The sequence below is a fragment of the Antrostomus carolinensis genome, unplaced genomic scaffold (genome assembly GCF_000700745.2).
Source record: "Antrostomus carolinensis isolate BGI_N321 unplaced genomic scaffold, ASM70074v2 scaffold9904, whole genome shotgun sequence".
In the NCBI taxonomy this organism is placed as follows: domain Eukaryota; kingdom Metazoa; phylum Chordata; class Aves; order Caprimulgiformes; family Caprimulgidae; genus Antrostomus; species Antrostomus carolinensis.
Genome location: NW_010310196.1, coordinates 87,271 through 110,113, shown reverse-complemented (window position 1 = coordinate 110,113; position 22,843 = coordinate 87,271). Strand labels below are relative to the sequence as shown.

The 22,843-nt window shown below is 44.1% G+C and overlaps 1 protein-coding gene across 1 annotated transcript in view; it reads left to right on the top strand.

Moving 5' to 3' along the window:
• Positions 1-22,843, top strand: part of BRSK2 (BR serine/threonine kinase 2) — a 163,662-nt gene that overhangs the window by 57,435 nt on the left and 83,384 nt on the right. Inside the window, exons 4-5 of the mRNA XM_029084586.1 lie at positions 9,649-9,789; positions 20,231-20,347. Of these exons, the coding sequence (XP_028940419.1) occupies positions 9,649-9,789; positions 20,231-20,347 (258 nt within the window). The remainder of the gene's footprint in view (positions 1-9,648; positions 9,790-20,230; positions 20,348-22,843) is intronic.

Sequence of the window (22,843 nt, the reverse complement as noted above, 5' to 3'; positions counted from 1 at the left end):
GAAAATCAGCTTGAAAAGGGAAGCATCCCATATCTTTAAGCTATATCTGCATAGCCTGGCTTCTAAAAAATTATGGGCTCCAAAGTGGGCTTTGCCAGTGACAGTTCAGCCTTTAAAAATCACTAAGTCTTCTTTGTGCTGTAGCTCCTCTGCCTGTAAGACTGAGCTGTCCCCATCTCCCCGCAAAGGCACCGAATCCCTCTGCTGAAAGACACTGACTCAGTGGAAGAGCCGATGACTGTTAATTATGGTTCATTTTTTATTAGTCACTATTTTAAAGAAAGGGCACAATGCAGAGCTTCTGCCAAGCCTCCCTGTTCAGAATTAGCAACAGCCGTGGCCTTGGAGAAATGGAAGAGGTGGGAGAGAGTGGCTGTGGGGGGGCGAGGTGTTAGAGGTGTGTGGGGGCTGAGGAGCGTCTCTGCATGTACTTTCCCAAATAATCAGACACAGTGACCTCTAGTTCTCACCAGCATCAAGAAAGGGATTGCTCTCTGGTTGTGGCAGCACCTTTCCATCATGCCCACCATCTCAGCAGCAACGCTAGTGGTGTGGTTTCAGAGGAGCTCGTGAATTACGGGTGATATTTCAGATGCCAGAGACTAATCACGATGTAGCGCTGGGGAGTATTTCCTCGATAAATGTTAATTTCACAAATCATGTTTGACTTTTGGTTTATGATTTAATTTGTGACAAGGGGCTTTGGTTGAGTAGATTCCTAATGCAACCATGAATCAAATCCTTTTTCCACAGTTTATTTAACACTGAAAATGAGTTTTAAAAAAATAATCACAAAAATCTGTTAGCATATCTGTGTTAGCCTAGCAAGTCATTTTCCATTCGTTTTGGTGTTTTTTTACGAAGATCCAGAATTTTGAGTTGTCTTATTTAGTAAGACTGTGGACTACAGTTCTAGGTGCACAGGGGAAAACACAGCTGCGTTGTGGCTCCCTATATGTGTGCTGATATACCACCCCAGGTGTACATTCTGCTGGCTAAACTAGCAATATTACTGACAGTTGAATTATTTCATATTTGTTATATGATCACACTGACGGCCTTCAAGCAAGATTGGGAGTTTACAGTAACAGGTAATTTAGAAATAGCTCTAGACAAATCTATATCTCCCTCTCCCATCATATAATGTTAATAGACAAAACAGCCAGGAAGGGGGAATCATCCTCCCATTTGAAAGATGGAGTTGAAGTAGCCTGGTATAGGGTCAGCCGGAGTTGTTTAAGAACTTCTATTGTTGATTCATAATGGGGAATGATCAATGAGCTACCAAGATTGGTGTGTCCTCCAGTCATTTTGACCAAGAAAGTCAAGATAGTCAGGAATTTTAGGGAAATGTAAATAAACTAAGGGAATGAGCAAAGCGATAACGAAGCTGATAACAAAGTTTTGGTGTGTTCTGTAATGTGTATTGGAGGGGAAACGCTCCTTTGGTCATACGGTTTCTGCATGGCAGATGAACTGTGTGAACCTGGGCGATGGTCCTCTTTTCTCTGTGCTGTGTGTGTCCTGGATTGGCCCCAGACAGAGTTTGAGTAGCCACTGGAGAGGAAGGTGGAGTTCAGACACTGGTGGCAGGGTGTTTTGTGCATTTTCATTTTTATGCATTTATGCATTTTCAGCTTTCCTTTTGAACTCAGGAAAGTGATTGTCCCACTGTTGGAGGAGCTAGTGGCATGGCAACTGAAGTGCCAACATACAGTCCACAGAAGATGGACCTTCTCTTTCCAAAGGCGATAAAGCTGACTGATGCTGTTTTGTTGGAGAACTCCCAACAGGGATGGTGTGATCCATTTGATCTAATTTCATTAGCTATTTAGTTTAAATTATCAGGAGAGTGGAAATGAGAAGGAATAAAGACATAAAGACATCCTAGGACCTTTCCATCCTAGGACCACTCCATGCCCTTTTCTTTCAGATGTTTATACTGGTATTTCTTAATTCCCTTTCCATCAGTATCTGTGTGTGTGTATATATATATCTAAGTTTCTATTTATAGCTGCATACAGATATTTGTATATATATTTATAGATTTATATCGATTAATTTTTAAACCGTCACATTTAGGATTTCACATTTTTGAATGTTGGGGGGCCATTTATTTTAAAACTCTATATTGTTTAACTTGATCTGCATTTTAAACAAGAATCTGTTTTCAGAGAAGGAGTGGACATCAGAATATTGTTCTCTGAAACACACCATGCCTTCATCAGCTCTTTTTTCCAAGCACAAGTCCCTTTCCCACCATTCAGCAGTACAGTGCTCTCACTGGGCAAGTGCCTAAGCCTCATTGCGATGTACACAACACACACCTCCTGATTTCAGAGGTGAAGGTGCTTCCCAATGAGCCAGATAACAAAATTAAAATGTCCTCCTACCCAGGCACAATGCACGTTTCTGGCTCATACAAGATCAGCTGACAGCAGGGTCAAAGGCTTACGGATCTGGTGGTGTCTGCAGAGGCATTCATGCTGACATTCCTCTCCTGCAGGGTTTGGCTGTAAATCTGTTTATTTTTGCTGAAAACTAATTGTGAGGTGCCAGAGGGTGCAAGAAAGAAACAAAAAAAAGGGTTCTGGGTGTTCTTCTGTTATTGGTAGCCCAGGACTTTGACATGCGATCCATCTGCATGGAAACCTGTCTAAAGGCAGAAGGAGAATTAAGAAAGTTGGAGCAACTCCAATTAATTTGAAAATTAATTTTGTGGTAGGTAGGTAGGTAGGTATGCTTCTTGGTAGTCTGGTTGTGGGGTGTCAGATGCTGTGGATACAGGAAAAGAAAACAGATCAGTGTTGGAAGAGAAAATGATGTTCCACCTGAGCCTTGATTAGAATTAAGAGAAGTATTCATAACCAACTACTTTGACCCCTTTTCTTCTGCCGTTGGCTTGTTTCAGTACTGTCAGGAGTACTGGCAGAGACTCCACACCCTCTCTGGGCAGCCTGTCCCAGGGCTCCGTCACCCTCACAGTCAAGAAGTTTTTCCTTCAGTTTGTCTGGAACTCCTGGTGTTCCAGTTTGTGCCCATTGCCCCTTGTCCTGTCACTGAGCACCACCAAAAAGAGCCCGGCCCCATCCATTTGGCCCCCACATTTCAGATATTTATAGACATTGATAAGATCCCCTGGTAAGATCCCAAACCCTATGTGACGTGGTCTTAGTAAGCTTCACCCAAAAGCCTGGCTGTGTCTTCTGCTCACTGCCTGACACGTGTGCTCGCTGCCATCCAGGCCATGGTGCTGAGCTTGGGAGAAAGCAGCCCCATAGGGGATGGGAAGTTCTGTGACGTGAGCAGAGGTGAAGGGGAGATGTAGCTCCAAAGCTACAACATATTAGTTTCTCTTTCAGGCTTTGGTAGGCAACGTTGTGTGTGTCTGTTAAAGCTCTGAAGAATAAAACCCAAAAGTATTTGGTCACTAGGAGAATTGCAGCAGTGAGCTGATGGATGTTGTCTCAGCTTGGCCCGTCCTGTGCTGAGGATCCCTCTGGTTGGATCCATTCCATGTCATGTACCCAAACAGGAGGCTGCTGCAGGGCCTTGGCATTCAGCACTGCACACCACGAAGGCACTGCTTAGAACAACTCTCATCCCCAATAAATCAAAGGTACAGAGCACAGCAGTGTCATCTCCTGCTACCTCTGTTTTCCCCAAAAGCCCCAACCTGTTCATGTCAAAATGTAATGAGCAATCAAGTACAATCTCCATACAAACAAGCAGATGAGAGTTCAAATTGTCTTTTGGGGAAAAAAAAATAAAATCTAAGGTATGCGCATTTTCTTGCAGGTGAGGGGGGAAAAAAAGAAAGAGCTCATGGCCTGGTGCCAAATTAGGGTTTAAAAATTCATGCCAGCCATAAGAATTTATATAACTTCTGAATAATTTATAGGCTGTGCCAATAACAAGGGACTTAATATCTGATAGGGATTATTTAATCAATAGAAAACAGTGCAACGAAAAACCCGTCAAAGAATTACACCATGTCAGTCTCAGCTGGGCAGCTTTTAACCTCTTCCCTGCTACACATCCATCCATCCATCCATCCATCCATCCATCCATCCATCCATCCATCTGTGTGGAAGGACATTTTGCAAGTAGGGTGGTAGCATGGAAGAGGAATAACCAGGACTATTTTTTCTGGAGACTTATTTGACAGTAGACTGCTGTTCCAGAGCCATCCCTTGTTGATTTACCAGAACTTTGAAATGGAATGAGGTTTTCTAGCTCTTAGCTGAGTTGTTCAAAAGAAGCAGTTAGTTTCTCATGAAAAATCTGCTGGGAATTTTGGGTGACTGTGAGCTGGTTCAGAGTCCAGGATCGGTGGCAGTGCCATTCGTGGTACAGCCCTTTCCTTTTGTGGTGTTGGATTCTGCGGCCAAACTTCAAGAGGTTTTTCTAGCTGTGGGCACTAATAAACATATGGACAGAGGAGAACTGAAGACCTGTCTGTCTGTACAAAGGAGATTCCTACTTGACTTGTGTTTCTGGCCTCGATAATTGCTTAGACATCTGCATCAACTGTGAAGTGTCTTGATCCATGCCGTGTTCCCCAGTTTCAGGATTTTCCTAATTATTTCCATATAATAACCAAGTATTAAATGATAAAACAGAGTAGCTGAGCTTTTCAGCAGGTGTGGACATTTCATGAAATGCCTCACCCATAGGCACCACAAAGCAGTAAACTCTTGAGCATAGAGGACACGAGCAGGAACTCTCCTGGTTTTTCTTGCCTTTGTGTGTATCTTTTTCTGTGTAATTCCATCTGGGTTTTGCATCTTTCTGCAGTGCACACCTGAAGTTGTACATCTTGAAAGCAAACAAGTGCCACATGAGTATCCAGTCTAACTTCTTGCATAGTAAAAGTCCTAGAACATAGCTCGGTGGTGTGTGATGGTGCCCAGTGGTGCATTCAGGCTGCTGTAAAAGGCCAACCTGCTTGTTTAGGTTTAAGCAATATTGTCTGTTGCATCTGTAAATATCATACTATTTAATAAAGCATGGAATATTAACCAGTTCCCTAACAGACAGATAATTGCATGCCCTGATGAACAAACCTTCTGTTGCCTGACCAAAACAAGAAGCTGTGTGATTTGTCTACCGTTCCTAAATCACCAGAGAGTATTTCTTGTTACTCTTTGTTTTTTGCATTTATAATACTTACCTGAAATACTTTGTGTTTCAGTATGAGCTTTCATCTAAAGATCTCTATCCATTTAATGCTTTTATAATAATGAATTCGTTTGTATTGCCCCAGAGGACCTAATTTGTGTAGCTGTGAATGTCTCCTAAATTGTCTTCATCTGTAAGGCTGAGAAAACACTGGGATGTATAGTGATGGGCTGCTGCGGGCAATCCCATCTGGCAAGAGTTTTAATGTTTCACACCATTCTTGCTACTGACTTAAAGACAGCTTTTCATTCTTTACAGAACATAACTGGTGTGTTTGTTTGGGGTTTTTTTGTTATTTTGCCATAAATATCTGGTAATGCGTGGTCCTGGTGTTCCCTGAGCCACTTAGTCTTTCTTTAACAGCATTTTTCCAGGCATTGCTCAGAGCCAGCCTGTCTCAGAGCCAGCAACGCCCCTGCCAGCAGCAGGGACACCTTCCACTAGACCAGGTTGCTCAAAGCCTCATCCAACCTGGCCTTCAACACTTCCAGGGAGGGGGCATCCACAACTTCCTTGGGCAACCTGTTCCAGTGTCTGACCACCCTCACAGTGAAGAACTTCTTCCTAATATCTGATCTAAACCTCCCCTCTTTCAGCTTAAACCCATTTCCCCTTGTTTTGTCATTAACTGCCCTTATGAAAAGTCCCTCCCCAGCTTTCTTGTAGCCCCTTCAGGTACTGGGAGGCCGCTATAAGATCTCCCTGTAGTCTTCTCTAAGGAGACAGGATTTAAAAAAGAGCTTCATTCACCAGTAAGTTACTTTTCATCTCCATACGTAATAAGAGACTGGTTCTGGTTACTGTTCTGGGATTTTTAGAATTCACTCTCTTAGAATAAATGGGAAAAGTATAGTGAGATGAGAACCTGGCATATCTGGGAAAGGTAAAATGGAAGGGGAAACTTAGGAAAATACTTCTTAGTGTTTTTCTCCCCTGCAGGCTATGTGTTATTTACCTTCTCCTAGATCCTCTAAGAGTTAGCATTGGCATACTTCCAATCCTATAGCACCTTGATAAATTAAAGGATTTCAAATGCTGACGTGGACTCAGGAAATCTGGATTCTCTTCTGTGCCACAGATTTGGGAAGGCTGTAGTGTCTGTGTGCCTGATTTGCCAGCCTCTGGAATAATGCTCCCTCTTTCTTTTGCTTTTTCCATTTGGCTTTTCAGAGTGTGTATTCTCTTCTTTTATGGAGACTCACAGATAGGTGGGGAGATGCAGATCCTCAGCATTCAGTGGGGATTGTGGTAGTGTGCAGTGTAGTTAGAACTGGATGAACACCTGGAAATGTTTAAACCTCTCTTGTTGGCCTGTTTGGAAATAACATGTATACCACTACTGTGCCAGGCAGCGCAGCAGCAAAACATTGGCTTGCCCAGAGATGGAGACAGGTGCTGAATTATGCCCTTGTTTAATCAAAAATCTCCTAGTTGGGGGCTATCCTAAAAAACCCATATTGTACTGGAGGGATGACGGTTGGCGGGTGATCAGCTGCAAATCCAATCTCAGAAATCCTACCTGCACCATCACCACATAGTACTTGTGGAAGGATCCCTGCAGCATTTCTTTGTTGCACTTGCCCATTGGGGAATGTGTTTGTTGTCCTTCTCACTCCTGTCACGTTGGGGGCTTTGTCAGATCAGACAACATTGTCTCTGTGTTTCTCGGCGTCCTTTGACTTGTCACAGGCACAAATCTTTTTCAAATGTTCTCCCCTGTTCATTTCCATTATTATATGTGATGCTTCTAGGTGGCAAGCAAAAATGAATAACCTTGTAAATGCTCCCTGTCTTTCAATTTGTTTTATTTTTCGTACAACGTGTCAGTGCATTTTTGTTGAGTGTTTTTAATAAGATGAAGTTGATGAAAATAAATTGCTCTGCAGTTCCTGCTGTGGGTGACAGAAATGCTGGGTCTGTAATTTTCCAAAACTGTGCATTTGAAACCAATGTGGAGGGTGTTCTGCGTGCCTGTAACTGCAATCATCTTCATAAAATACCTCCTAGGAAAAGAAAGCAGCTATCAATTTGAATTTTGGGGCAAAATGCAGAGCTGTATCCAGGTTCTGCTGGGCATGGTGAGAGAGAGAGAGCTGTCAAGAAGAATTTTAGGATCAATTCTGTGCTGGGCTTGGGTCTGTCATATGGGACAGTCAGCCAGATCTCTCTCTAGCACGAGAGGGAGAATGAATTCTATAGCAAACCCTCTTATTGGGGTGTCTGTCAGCCAAGGCTTGGAAAGTGAGGATTGGGACTTGACAATGTGGATGTCCCAGTGCCCATGGCCATCAGCTTTCTTCTGAGCGACTGAATGTCTTGCTCAAAAATTGTAATGGGAATAAACAGTGATCTCCAAGGTGTGCTCCAGCAGACAGCCTGGAAACTACTAATCTCTTCACTTAGAGGGAAGATAACCCACAAACTCCAAATGTGATTTTCAGATCAAGAGTTTTCTCTTTTTTACCCATTTTAATGGAAAAAAAAAAAAAAAAAAAAAAAAAAGAATCAGTATTACCATAGTTCTTGTAACTGTTTCTATTTTGATAAAAGTTGCAGAAAATACCATTTTAATTCTCTGAAATTTAGAATTTCATTTTGTTGTCCGCTTTTGAGTGCTTTTTTACTACTTAGCTGGCAAGCCACAATTAATGTCCATCTCTTACTGCATTCTCTGCTGCATTTCTGTGAGGCAGGGAAATGCTTTTTCCTTGTGCTGCCTGGGAGCTGACATGTGGAAGTTGCACAAGAGCTGATGAGGGACCAGGAGCTCAGGTCCCACTTTTGCAACTTCAAGGCTAATGCCATTATCATTAAGCCAATTTTATTTTCCTCGGAATAGCTTTTACTCCTTCTACTGTTCCTTTTCTTTTTGGAAACATTGAAAACAGGAATCTTTAAGCCCCCAAATTTATAATAATCTTCTCTCCTTTCCATTTCACATTTAGAAATTTCCTCCAAGATTATGCTGCTTGAGGTACAACAAATACACTGTCCTGGATTAATTATTTTCATTGTCCACTCAGATTTGAAGAGTTGGATTAATACTGGTAATCAGACTAACTTGCTGTACACTTCAAATTTGGAAAAATGTTTAATTCTTGTTTGCAGGTTTTCTGGTGATGGCTCTCAAACAAACTGCTGAAGGTTTGAATGCCCTGTTCACCTTTACATTGTTGCTTTACAAAAACCACCTTTCAGGTGGCATGCCTTGTCCTGCAACCCTGAAACTCACTTCAAAGGAGTTAGACAGTAAGGGAGGAGTACAGGCTTCTGCCCCTCTTACCAGGGTTTAAACCAGCTAAGAGAACCAAGGAACAAAAGTGATTTTTCAGTTAAAAAAATTAATAATAATTTATTGTTTATACACATAATTTCAGATTCTGAATAAATAATCTCACTGCATAATTTTTTTCATTCTATATTAGAATAGTATACGCTGGAAGAACAAGCAAAGAGACAGGAGAGCACAGAATCACAACGGGGGAAGAAAAAGCCCATGGTGGTTTCAAGCAATCCTCTTGCCAATAGCAGTCTATTGCTTAGTCCATATTATATCTGGCTTATTTTTAAATGGTTCAGTTGATGGTGTTCCTGCCACTTCCCTGGGGAAAGTATTTCATTCCCACTACTAGGCAACATTTCCAGAGATTTATAGTAAGTTTTCCTCTGCTTGGCTACCTTTCATTACCCCTCCTTACAGCAGTAAGACAGTCCACCCATGGCAAGTCCTTTCCTTCCAGATTTCCCTCCTCTCTCCGTGACTGCCAGGAGTGCTGTGTGAGCTCCGGGGTTTCCTCTCTTGCTCCCAGGTCCCCGTTGTGCCACGTTTATTCACTCGGTGTCACATTTTTCACGTGTGACTTGCAAGGGAGGGCAGCTACTCCAGCAAATCACCGCTGTTCAGCAGCAAAAGCTGAAGCCCTTACGTAGGCTGCACACATGTAATTCTTTTTATCTGTTTTCATAATTTAAACTACTCACCTTTTTTTTAAATTTTTTATTTTTTAAATTCCTTCTAGTTTGTTGACATCTGTCTCGTTCTCACATGTCCCAGACAGAACAGTGTGTGAGTGCAGCTTTGCCACAGCTGTTTTATAAAGGAACTGTCAGCTTGGTGAAGGGACCTGAGGCTTCCCAGCATGTAGTCTCACTCCACAGTAGCTTTAAGAGCTGCTCTGAAAGCTTATACCTGATTATCCTGGTCTTTTGAGTCATTTGGGGCTTCTAGATCATGTCTCACTATTATTTTGAACACCAAATCCACGAATCCAGCAGGGGCACATCTGAAGTTTGCAGGCCCCCTGTTAAAAATATTAATCACTCCAAAATTCTGATTTTCTTTCACTGTTCTTTCCAGAAGTGTTCTTGACTGCGTGTCAATAAAGGTATTTGTATATAACTCTGTGTGTGTGTGAGGGGGTTGGTATGATCATGGTCTTACAAAATCCTGGCTTTGTTGTTTTCTAGGTATTTGGTGCTAGAACACGTGTCAGGTGGGGAGCTCTTCGACTATCTCGTAAAAAAGGGAAGATTGACACCAAAAGAAGCCAGGAAGTTCTTCCGACAAATCATCTCTGCTTTAGACTTCTGCCATAGTCACTCAATATGGTGAGTACAGCCAGTGCCAACGGGAGTGACCTGTTACATAAAAACACAGAACAAGAGGTTCTTGTTTCTTGATACTTTTATTTACTATTAAGTAACTGATGTTGTAGAGCTCTAAAAGCACTGTGTAAAGTGCTGGTGTATTCTTAAATTCTTGAGCATGTGTGAGACAGTGCACCAGTCACAGACAGACTTTTCTTGGAGAAGATTGTTGGTCATTTCTCACTGGAGGAGGATTCATTCACAGGGAATGCTTTAACCAGGAAAAACAAAACCACCAAGGAAAAGCAGTTTCATTTGCATCATTCTTGGGGCACTTGCTAATAACTGAGAATTGCATACACTGTATCAAAATAGAAAAGAAGGCTCCAGGGAGACCTTCTAGTGGCCTTCTAATACCTGAAGGGGCTACAAGAAAGCTGGGGAGGGACTTTTTACAAAGGCAGGTAGTGACAGAACAAGGGGAAGTGGGTTTAAGCTGAAAGAGGGGAGGTTTAGATGAGATATTAGGAAGAAATTCTTTGCTGTGAGGGTGGTCAGACACTGGAACAGGTTGGCCAGAGAAGCTGTGGCTGCTCCTCCCTGGAAGTGTTGAAGGCCAGGTTGGATGAGGCTTTGAGCAACCTGGTCTAGTGGAAGGTGTCCCTGCTGCTGGCAGGGGGGTTGGAACTGGATGAGCTTTAAGGTCCCTTCCAACCCAAACCATTCTATGATTCTATGATTCTATAATCCCTGAAGAAACTTGGGACAGTTATGAATACAGCAAAGTCATTTTGTGGCTTCCTTCAGTTTTTGGAAACCTGCTGGCTTTTGGCAATGTTCACGGAATCCCTCCTGGGCGTTTGAGTCAGTGTTGCCTTTAATTTCCTTTCCAGTAGGGAAGAATTTCCTTGATCTGACTGCTATTGATACTCACTAACTCCATCATATGATTTAACCATCAGATGTGGTTTAACCTCTGCATTCAGGTGGTGTTTTAAATAGGACCAGTTTCTCCTTCATCTTCAGCAAATTTAGGTAATTTACATTATCCTGAATCAAGTTGTTATAATCAACCTGAGCACAGTTTCTGTGGAGCTGCTGACCCCTCACTGCCTGCTTATTTCTCTGAAGTGCAGACTTGCTCTTCCAGCCCCCTCCCTCTACATCTCTGACTCATTTCAACAGGAAATATTAAGCTGAAAGATAAACTATTTCTAATAAATAGGGAAATAAGAGCCTTTCTTGAGGATGTATTAAGAAGGCTATACTGTTAGCAGAAGAGGCAGTTCAGAGGTGGTGGATCTGGGTGAGAAGGTCGTGAGGACAATGCCTACCTGGCACAGGCAGGGTTACAATAGTCAACCAAATTCCCAGAGGAGCCGAGAGCAGGTTGCCTGTCCTAACTGAGGATCTGAGTTTTCTCTGTTGACAAAGACCTCTGACAAGTTTTATTCTGTGAATTCCCCAATTTTTCCTCCCTGCTAATCAACTGGATTGAGTGATCACAACCTTCTTATAATCAGCATAATCCTTGATAGGTCGTACAGCTGTTATTTTTCACGTGCACTGGGCAGTAGAACTGCTGGTGGGTCACATACACACACGGTTTAACACTTAGAGACCCAATCCAAGAACACTCAAAAATATTTCAGTACAACTGAAGAGAAATGATTTACTCTTCCAAATAAATATTCCAGGGAAATATGGGACAGAAGTTTCACTGAAAGCATGCATATATACACATACAGACCAGTCCTTTGGGCTTGTGATGAATACCTCTTGGTGTGTCAGACTTTAATAAGCTGCAGACCGTGGTGAGGCTGTCAGACAGACGAGCACCTCTGCAGATTTAACAATATGTGGAATTTCCAAGGCAGAGTGATGTCTGTCTTGAGGAATCCATTTTCCTCTGTTAAACATATTGGACTGTGGGCAGTAGTCTTGTTTAGAAGTAAATCCCTTGTCTCCTTGCCAGCTCCCACTCGACTACCCTCTAGTGCTGAATAAGTTAGCAGTAAATCATAAGCTCTCCCTCCCTCCGGGTCACTCTGAGGCTTGTGTGGTCTGTGTTATATTAGACTCTGGGTTGCATTCTGGACAGTTATCATTAAATCCTTTTTGAAAACCAGAGCATGCATAAATCTATGTGTGTGCCTGTGTGTGAGTATCCACGTTAATGTGCTTTCCTAAGCAATGAAGCCTGACCTTGTCCTGTCGTGGGGCAGTGAAATGACAAATCATCTCATCAGCCAGGTTATCCAGTTATGACCACGTTGAAAAATGAAGGCTTCTGCTTTGGTTAATAACTAAATGTGGGTGCCTCTAACCTACTGGCAGAGTAGATTGATAGCCTGGTGTCCCCAGCCCTGTGTCATTGTCCCATCTTCTTCCTGTGCCTCCCAAAACACCATGAAATATCTGTGCCTTGCTTTCATAGCAGTCTGTAACCACATTCAGCTTTCGCTGCTCAAAATGGATTGATGCAGCAGGATTCCCGGATCAAAGGATCAGAAAGGATTCCCCAGTTCTTCTGTCAATAAAAGGCTTCTGCTGCTACTGTGGGGAGAGATCACCTGTGTCTGAGAGGTGTTTTCAAACAAACAGCTCAGACAAGGGAGCAGAATAGGCTTGGACCTTGGGTCTGGGTGTTGTTTTAAAGAAGGACGAGCTTTCTGTTCTTATGATTTTATTTGTTGGAGACAGTGAGGGAAGATCTGATGTACCTCACTCTGAGGCACAGTCACTTGTGGGGTTTTGTGGTACAGGCTGGCCATGGGGGAAAGCTCAGAGGTAACCTGCTGTAGGGTTCTCTAAGGACTTCTCTGTGTACGTGGCACTGTGCCGTGCCAGGGACCCCAGACAGCACCGTGCAGAGGTATGAGGTGGGATCCTGCAGCCAGTGTCTCTGTGTTACCTTGGTGCTTTGCCTGAGCTGGCAAGCAGAGCGGTTAGCTCAGTGATGCAGCATTATTGCTTCTGCTCCCAGCTTTTCCTCTGTGCTGGCTCCGAGGGCTCTGCACCGCGCTGCAGTGCCCGGAACGGACGCGCTCAGCAGTGCTGCAAGAAATGGCAGAGGAACCTGGGGCTCCTTGGGCATCACTGTAGAACCATCCTCACCTAGGAGGTTTTCTTTGGATGTAACGGATGTTTTTTGTCCTAAGCTGGGTGTCTGCTCTCCTATATTCACGGCCTCAGCTGGGTGCCCCAAATCTATAGTCCCTTTTGACTGTCCATGGGTCAGCTCTCAGCTCATTCAGTGCCGGCTGTATGTACTGTCAGAAACAATGTAGGAGCAGGTATGGGGGTAGGTCACAAATCCTTGCTTTCCTGAGGAAGAGGGAAGCATTATCTGGAGCGAGGGAATGCGGCAGCGGGGACGGAGGGTGGGAGCTGGCGGGTGCCTCATTGGCTGCGTGTGACATCACCGGCAAGAGCTGGGATTGGCAGCATGCGGGTTTGCTGTGTGTTGGGTTTGTGCTTTTATCAAGCTCATATTTGGTGCCTGTATCTCACAAGCTGACAAATAAAAATATGATTACAGAAAATGCCCCGTGGCAAACCTTATTATGGCTTCAGAGATAACAGATAATGCCAATTACTGCGCAGGGCAGTGGTGACATTGAGAGGAAATCCCCTGCGGTAATGAGCAGCAAGATGATTATTTCATTTTATTTTTATTTTTATTTTGGTTGGGTTTCATTTTGGGTTTTTATTTTTTCCTGAGCATGCACAAGAGGGGGTGAAGGCAGGTTCTTTATGAATATTGATAAATGACAATTATTAGGGCCCTTTCTCCTCTCATTGCCTGGGGCTGTGCCTGCTTGAGTACGCACAAGGCTCTTGCTGAAGTGTGTCTGTGTGTGCATGCGTAAGCACGGGGGTGTGTGACTTAGAGGACTGAGGCAGTGAATAAGAGCTTTGTTTGACTTTGCCTTGTGTTCTTCCCATCAGTGCGGGGCGGGGGGGGGAGGTAAAGGCTCCTTATAAAATAACACTTCAAGATTTCCCAGCGGTAGTGCCAAAATCTCTGGTGTATTCCTGCAGGCAGGAGCTGCAGAGCAGTGTCAGTAAGGAAGAAAGATTTTAGGGAGAAATCTGGGGTGTCTTGGAGAAATGGAGAAAGCTGAAGAGTGCCAGGTGCCATGTTCTGTCAGATAGTGCCACCCTCCTGGTGACTCCTGCTCTGCCTGGCTTCATTTATAAGGGGCATGCAATAGTGTTCTGCAGGGATGGGCTGTCAGCAGCTGGACAGTTGGAATAATGACTCCAAATGTGAGGAATTTAATGAGGTTGGTTTCTGGTTGGGTTTGGTTTGGGTTTTTTTTTTCCTGGTCCTTGAGTCTTTAGTTTTTCAAGTTTTCTTTCAGACCATCAGAAGGGAGGAAGGTACCTTTTTCCTCTGTTGAGAGCTGAGATTCACCAGTCATTGCCTGGATCCAGGAGTTTCCCATCTGTGTTTGAAACTCACTCTAAAACAGTGAGGAGTTTTCAAATTTCCCTTATACAAGGAACCGGAGAAAACCCATCAAGTATAGCAGCTGCAATGCCAAAGGCAAAGTTACCAGCTCAGCTAAAGTCAGAGGACAGTATATTTTTCTAAGTTTACTTCTTTATATAAGCCACTGGAAACTCAAAAATTGTGTAGTCTTATTGTAAGCCTGAGCAGGTAACATTACCTCACAGCAGTGGTGATCAAACCTGACAGTCTGTCCTGGCTTTTAAAGACATAGATATATGTTTTGAGGCAAGGTTGGTAGGGAAGAGCAGTAGATTTTAATAGATCAATGGAAATAATTGTTAAAAAGCAAGCAAGGTTTTATGCATACAAACCCTTCTCCGGGTCTCCTCATATGTTTATAGATGTTGTCCTTTTTCCTAGCTTGACTATATTTTTTCTGTAGAATTCTGTATAAACTTAACTAAATTTGAGCATAGCAACCATGGCTCTAAACAAAGATTCTTCTGTAGGTAGATGGAAGTTACGCATTCGCATCTGATTTGCAGAAGCAGGAGGAAATAAGATGAAAGGCTTTTTCTGCTCAAGAAAATTAAAAATACCACTTCTCATACTATTAATTATTGCTGATAAATTATTTGCATCACATCAGGCACTTTTAAGAGGCATACTGCAGAACAATTACTCTGTGATCTAGCCCTTCTGGGAGTTTGGGGTCAGTAAGAAAAGCATTTGCAAAGTAGCCAACAATTTGATTAGTACAAATGACCTGCAACTCCTCCAATTAGGAGGCTTCTTGGGTTAGAAATCTGTGACCTACAATGAGTTGTCATAGAAACTGATATAAACGTTTCAGCTCAAAAATCACTTTGAAATAATGAGTTAGTTCATCATCTCATACCAGGTGACACAACTCCTTTGAATCCAAGATCTGGAGTCTGTCACTAAACCAAAAATCTTCTGCGAGCCCTGGGTGACAGGGAGAGGGTGTTTTACTTCTCTTTTTTTGTATATGCTGCACCTGCCTGCAGTACAGATACGGGGATATTCCCAGAACAGGAGCGCGGACTGGGAAGGCAACGGAGGCAGCTAGAGGAGTGTCTGAATACAGCACTGGGAGCAACCAGAAAGCCAGTGTGGGCAGAGTGTAAGTGGGAAGCTGGAACACGTTAATGCATACATGTGCCTTCGGTTTTCTACACATCACCTCCAACAACTGTGCCCGTTTCCATGGGACAATTTTTTCAGGGCTCTCTGTATCTGTCTTGTGCTGCAAGGGAATTATTGTGAAGCCTTTGTTGTAATCTGTAAAAGAAGGGCGTTGTGGAGAGTCTGACAGTGTGTGCTTCCCCTCTCATGGCTTATTTAATGGTTCCCTTTGACTCACGTGCTCTTGCTTCAAAACCCTGCTGTGTGCAGGCTCCTGGAGCTAACTTCTTGCTGAGCTGTCTTGGTTGAGGAGCTCTGGGTCCTCTGTGGCCACCCTGGATCAGCGTTGCACTGACTTCTGCAGTGCTGCGTTTCTCTTTCATCCTGTTTCTCAGCATATGCAGGGCTCAATAGGAGAGTTTACTGTGTTTGTCACTAACGAAGCTGCTTTCTTCTCTTCTGATTTTCCAGCCATGTGATAAAGCCCCTACAGCTTTAGAGCCTTTAGAACAATGAAAGGGTAACGAGTCCTCTGTTCACCTGCAGAGAGAGGAGTTGATGCGGTCATATAAGACATGGAGAGGCAGAGAGATCAGCTGGAATGGGACCAAATTAAATGCATTTACTCTGCAATGTTCCAAGTAATTAATGCCAAGTAATTACCACATACAGTGGGATTTTTGTTTTGTTTTGTTTTGTTTCATTTTGGCACCAGAGAATTCTCTCCAAATATGAATGCATGAGGCTAGCCGGGCTGCTGGGCTCTTAGGTAAATTATAACAAGCCTTCCCTATTCCCATATGTTCCTCTCCCTTCCTTCTGGCATTTGAAAAGCTGGCGATACAAAGATGGGAAATGCAAATGCAGAGAGGAAGTTTCATCCCCAGTGGCAGGGATGCTGGTTCTGCCACTCTGGTGCAGACTCCTGGCCTGACTTCTGTCCCCAGGATGCTGCCTCAGCAAATTCAAAGTGGTCCAAAGATAGATAGCAGAGAAATGTTCCAGCTAGAAGAACATTTTCATTTCCAGGGAGATCTTATAGCAGCCTTCCAATACCTGAAGGGGCTACAAGAAAGCTGGGGAAGGACTTTTCATAAGGGCAGTTAATGACAAAACAAGGGGAAATGGGTTTAAGCTGAAAGAGGGGAGGTTTAGATTAGATATTAGGAAGAAGTTCTTCACTGTGAGGGTGGTGAGACACTGGAACAGGTTGCTCAAGGAAGTTGTGGATGCCCCCTCCCTGGAAGTGTTCTCGGCCAGGTTGGATGAGGCTTTGAGCAACCTGGTCTAGTGGAAGGGGTCCCTGCTGCTGGCAGGGGGGGTGGAACTGGATGAGCTTTAAGGTCCCTTCCAATCCAAACCATTCTATGATTCTATGACTCTATGATTCATTGGGGCATAAAATTCTCCTGTGGTTGAATGTGCAAGCAGTGCCTGATCCCACTGGCACCCTGATCTCTGAGAGGAGCCCTGCCACAATGCAAAAACAACAGTCAGGCTGCCATGAAATGCCTGTGCTGCCCATCCATACTGGGCTTACTGGGCATGGAGAAGGGTCAGGGAGATGCAGAACTGCCGTATGACGGTTCTTGTATTTTAGGGCCCAGTCAGCAATCAGTGGAACGATTCTTGCCAGAGCCCACAGTCTCCTCTCTGCTCAGTGGGCTATCGTGAAGAGCTGATCATTTTTCTTGCTTTTATTTTGATGAGTGTGTGGAGAGGGGACAAAAAAAAAAGCTTTAAGGTCTGTTGCCACTCCAGATTTCCTTTCACACATACTATCCCAGTCCCATCACTCCCCAGGTCCCAACTTAAGGCTTTCAAAGTGCTCGCAGGGAGGTGGGTCAGGACTCTACAGCCCATGTAGGCTGGTCTTTCATGGAAAGGCATTGCACAGCACAGTGTGGTGGAGCTGACTCCACGTTTGGAATGTGGATGGTGGATCCTCTCTTTTCCCCTCTCTCTTGCAGTGGTTCTCCAAAAAGAACCTGAATATATTTACCACTTTATAGAAACCTCCTTTTCACACTTGATCTTCCCTAAAAACCCAGGCTTAAAACTGTGCTGTGGGTCCCAGCTGATGGGAAGCCAGGATGAAATGGAGAGAAGGAGACTCCTTTCCACCTGTGCTCATTTTCAGAGGTTTTGTCCCTTCCTTTCCACCACCTCACAGTGGTCTGGGAGTGGGGCTGGTTCGAGGGTCACGTATGTTCTGCTCCAGCCATGGCCTGTGGCAGGTCTGCTAAAGCTGGTCGCTTGGAGGCATGGAAAGGGAGCATTTTTGCGTTTCCTTTAGTTGCACCATTTTCCTGAAATAACATGAGATGTTTTCTACTGAGAAAAGTTTATGGACCTCCTATACTTAGGTCTTGCTGTGCCTTGAACATTCCTTCAAATTTTCTTCTCTAAAACAATACACAATTTTAGAATAAGCAAAGAATTTCAGTTTTTAGGTGCAAAAGGCACGTGGCAGCAGTATGCCTGCTCGAGATGGAACACGTATGAATGGTACCAGCCAATGCACAAAGTGCAACAAGCACAGGCAGCAGCACCCTCAGCTTCTACACCATGTATCTGTTCAGCAGCGTCACCAAGACTGAAAAACAACCAGAGCTGCTGAAAAACCATACACAGTAGAAGGACATGCATTCAACTTGAGCTGTGGGGAGGTTTCTTGTTTCATAGCATCACACAAGCACTTGCTCACTTTATAGGGAGCTGTAACTTGCCACTGAGCTCTAGTCCTCAAGCAGGAGAACTTCAGTGCGTCTCTCCAGTTGGATGAGGTCTTCCCAGCACCCTGTTAATGAAACCAGTTAGTTGTAAGATGAGAACTGTCCAGGATGTCTGCTGGAGGAAGGATTAAATCACACACGACTGTCTCATTAGTGTCCAGCTTTCCCAGCTTGCCTTAGAACTGTGGGCTCTTCACTCCATTCCACTGCTGGGGCTGGAGCATGTTCATCTTTGGCAGATGTTGATGATCTTGCCTTTGTCCAGGACTGCTGTCCTTGATGATGGCATTCAGGGGTTCGTTTCATGGTCATTAACTGGTCCTTCACTGCCTCTGGAATGTCTCCTTGTCACTCATCTCTGGCTTTTTTGTCAAGCAGGTGTGACTATCTTCATAGTTATTATATGGCTAGTAAGTCTTCTGTCTCCAGTTATCTCAAAACTTAGATTTCTATGAGAAGGATAGATTTGATAAAGCACCTTTTTCTTTGTCAGATGGAAATACACACAAGTCTGAATCATCTTGTTCCATTATCTCCCGTGGTTAACAAGGCCACTTTAACAGGTAGCGTTCAGCATGTTCGTACAAGATGGGAGACCAGATTTTATGCTGGGGGAAGGAATCACAGGACTCAGTGATGAGGTAAATGACTAGTACCTGCTCTGAACCTGTGCTGTTTGGCTGGAAGTCTCCTCTAGAAATACCTGTGCTCTGGTTTTGCATAGAACTGGCCTGTGTTATTTATGAGTTGTCTCAAACTGATCATTCCAGACTTCTCTTCAGATCAGAGGAGATCATTTCCAGGACATTCTCATGTCTTGTGTTTCTCTGAGGCTGTCCATTCCAGTGCTGTAGAGGTAGAATTACACTTGTGTGCATGAGGAGTGCTAGAGGAATGTCTGAAAAAGTGAAGAGGTGATGGCATGAAGATAAGGCTGCCTTCCACTATGGGTGACACTGGACTGGACTATCCTAACGCTGGTTCTTTTGCTGGGTTCAGGTTCTGGTCGGGTTAACTGGTTTTGTTAAAGCATTGTTACAAATTCCTGTGGCCATTTCCCACAGGTTTGTGTTCTGACTGAGCACCAAAGCTGGCTGTTCTGCCTGCAAGGTCTGAGTGCTTGTGTTTGCACCTTTTATTAGCAAGCTATCAAAGACTCAATTTTGCCTACTCATAAGCAAAAACAAGAAAAGAGCTTCTGCTTTATTCTGCCTAAAGTGCTTCTCTCATCTCTGTGACTGTTCAAGATATGCAAATGAAAAGAAAAAAAAAAAAAAAAGCAAAGTCATCACAAATTTTGTGCAAGATTTTTGTCTTTGGATATAAAATCAAGTAAGTATCATAGCTGTACAAAAGTGCTTGAAGCAAGCATGGGTGCACAGTGGTGTTGGCTGTGGGTAATGGAAATTAATAAATCAAGCAATATATGATACCTTTGATTTAAAGCAGGAGTTGCCATCCAGAAGATTGTGGCTCTTCCCAGGTTGCCAAATAATAAGAGAATGGAGCTTTGATGGAAGAGAGGGAATCCTTTCTCTGCCTTCCCACTGCTGGCACCCTCAGTTATGAGCAGTGCTGGGTTGAAGGGATTTCTCCATCAGATCTAATTACCCAAAACTATTTCAAAGCCATACACCCATGGCTCTTACTAGGGGCTTTTTGCAGTAGTGTTTACACCAAGAGTGGGTTTTTTCTCTAGGTATCACGTATTTTATTTCCTGTTGTTCACAGAATATGTTGGTGGTGCTGCCTCCTCCCTTAAGGAGCTGGTGTATGATGGAGTATATCAGCCCCAAATCCAAGCTGAAATTCTCCTCCTCCCTATTTCCCTCAATCTCTCTCTCAGATTGTGTTGGTATCACTGGAAGCTGAAGATCTTAATTCCCTATCAGGGCACTGCAAGCTCAAGCCTTGTGTTCATCAAGAGTAGGCATCTGGGATACGATCTGGAGTATTACAAAGATTGGATCTTGGATATGTGTGTTCTCCTGCCTGGGACAGGAAAAAAAATGAAATCAATTAAAATATAATAGATTGGGTGCTATGCAGGATAAAGAACAAGTTTTGCAGTGGGAAAGCTGTCATGGATAATTTAACTGACATTTTGATCCTCTCTTTACAGCCACAGGGACTTAAAACCAGAAAACCTACTGCTGGATGAAAAGAACAACATCCGGATAGCAGACTTTGGGATGGCATCGCTGCAGGTTGGGGACAGCTTGTTAGAAACCAGTTGTGGGTGAGTGTCTCAGAATAAGTTGCAAAAATCAGTGATAGATTCCAGACACAAAAGTTGTCTGTAGTAAGTCTGTAGTAATAAAGACCTGCCGACTTACACCATGCATTATTTCCCAGAAAGATAATAAATGGATATGATGCATGTAGTGTCCAAGATAGCTAAAAGAAGGGGTTTTATGTGCTTTACAGTGAAAAGCAGGGTGTAGGTGTCACATCTGGATATAAAAATCAAGGCTTTCAGGTTTAGATTCATCTGCATATGCTGGTGTGTGTTTGCTTTCATTGCCTGGATTGTTTTGGGGATCTGAAAGCAGCAGTGTTGCCTGTTTTAAGAAGAGGATTTAGAAATATTAGAGGGTGAAAAAAATTTAATGTAAGGGATCTGAAATGGAATTTGCATGTCCTGATCAGGCTGCCTGCTTGCAGCTCTTCCCGTTCATGCTCCACACTGCTTCCTTTGGCTCATGTGCAGGTTTGACAGGGAGGAGCAGGATCCTTCGCAATGAAAAGTGGGGTGTGAGTGCAGAGACAAAGGAAACTGCTTGCAGGAATATTGCAGGGGCAATCTAAAAACCTTCCCATGGCAATTCCATTGCCAGCAAGAGCTTTCTAGGAATTTCCAAGTGAGCCAGCAATAAGCCCAACAACTGAGCAAAGCCCAGGTGCCTGGCCAGGGACAGGATGTGCTCACAGGGGACGATGCTCTCTCATCACCATCGCCTTTAGGGGCACCACTGGACCATGCCCCCCCTGACCCCCACAGCTATTGAGGTGCTGGAGCGTGTCCAGAGAAGGGCAATGGAGCTGGGGAAGGGTCTGGAGCACAAGTGTGCTGTGTTCCTGGCTGAGGAAACTGGGGTTGTTGAGCCTGGAGAAAAGGAGGCTGAGGGGAGACCTTCTGACTCTGTCCAAGTCCCTGTAAGGAGGGTGGAGAGAGGTGGATGTTGGTCTCTTCTTCCAATAACAAATTACAGGACAAGACAAAATGGATTCAGGTTCCACCAGGGGAGGTTTAGGTTGGATATTAGGAAAAATTTCTTCACAGAAAGTGTTGTCAAGCATTGGAACAGGCTGCCCAGGGAGGTGGTGGAGTCACCTTCCCTGGAGGTGTTTAAAAGCCATGTAGATGTGGTGCTCAGGGACATGGTTTAGTGGTGAACTTGACAGTGTTGAGTTTATGGTTGGACTCAATGATCGGTCTTTTCCAACCGAAATGATTCTGTGATTCTATGGCTTGGTGCTGTGTGGACTGTGCACAATAACTGCAACTGTGACTGCTCCTTGCAGTGAGCTGTGGCCAGGGCAGCAGCTGCATGGAGCTCCTGCATCTGGCACCGCTGCGCCGGCTTTTGGCTGTGTCTGAAGCTGTGATAACAGCGAGCTCAGCAACTGCAGACAGTACCAGCAGATTTCCACTTCCTCCAGTACAAACCTACTCTTCCTGGCCTTTGGTGGTGTGAAGCTGATGACTCCAGCCCAAGCCCATCCTCAGCTGGTTGGAGTCCGTGGTTTTCAGTCTGTGCTCTCAGCCAAGGCGATTCAGTGTAGGCATGGAGCCATCCTGATCTCCTGTACAGCCCAGCCACTGCCTCTCAGTCCTGAGCTGTATGACTTTGCTTTTCAAGTCATGAATAATGGATAGCAAAGTTCTTTGAAGTTCATGATATGATCGAATGCTAGTTGATGAGTACACTGAGACCCACCCATTCCTTCCTGTCTGTGTCAAGTCAAGATTTGACCTCCTAAAAGCGCAGATGAAAAGCAGGGAGCTATGAGTCTGCACATCTGTTGCTTGCAGCTGCTTTCAAACCTCCTCTCAGATTAGGGAATGAAGTCCTCCCTGCAGTGACCACAAAGCCTCTATACTCTTTAGATAACATTTTCCCCCTTTCTTCCGTGGAAAAAAAACCCAAGAGGAAGTATAAAAACCAACCCATTGCCCTGTAGGGTTTTTCAAACTCCTCAGGAACCTCTCGGTAGAGTTCCTGTTCTTGTTAGCACCAGGATCTATCATCCAGGTCTAGAGTGTCAAAGGGAGACTTCTTTTCCAGGAGCTGTGCTGGAATTCAAGGCTCCATGCTTCAAGCAGAGCCAGTCCCCACCTTACAGCCTTAAAACGTGCTAATAAAGAAATCAATGGAACGGAAGAGACGTGCCTGTAATAAACAGAACCCAGCAGCAACGCTCTGATCTCCTGCCTTGCAGATGCATTTTAAGTGTGGTGCCAATCACTAGGACTCCGTGTGAGCTATTACACCACTTCATTAATTCTCCTGGCATGGAGCCCAGCATGGCTGATGCTGGTGTCTTGTGATCTCTCTGGTGTAGAGGGTGAAGGGAGGAAGGAAGGAAGGAAGGATGGAATATCCAGCAATATGCCATGCTGTTCACAAAGAAAGGCAATCCAGTTATGACACCCTTTCCCTTGGAGCACACACACTAACCAACCTCAGAGCTTTTCAAGGCAACAGTTGTACCTGCCCTTGTAGTTGGTACT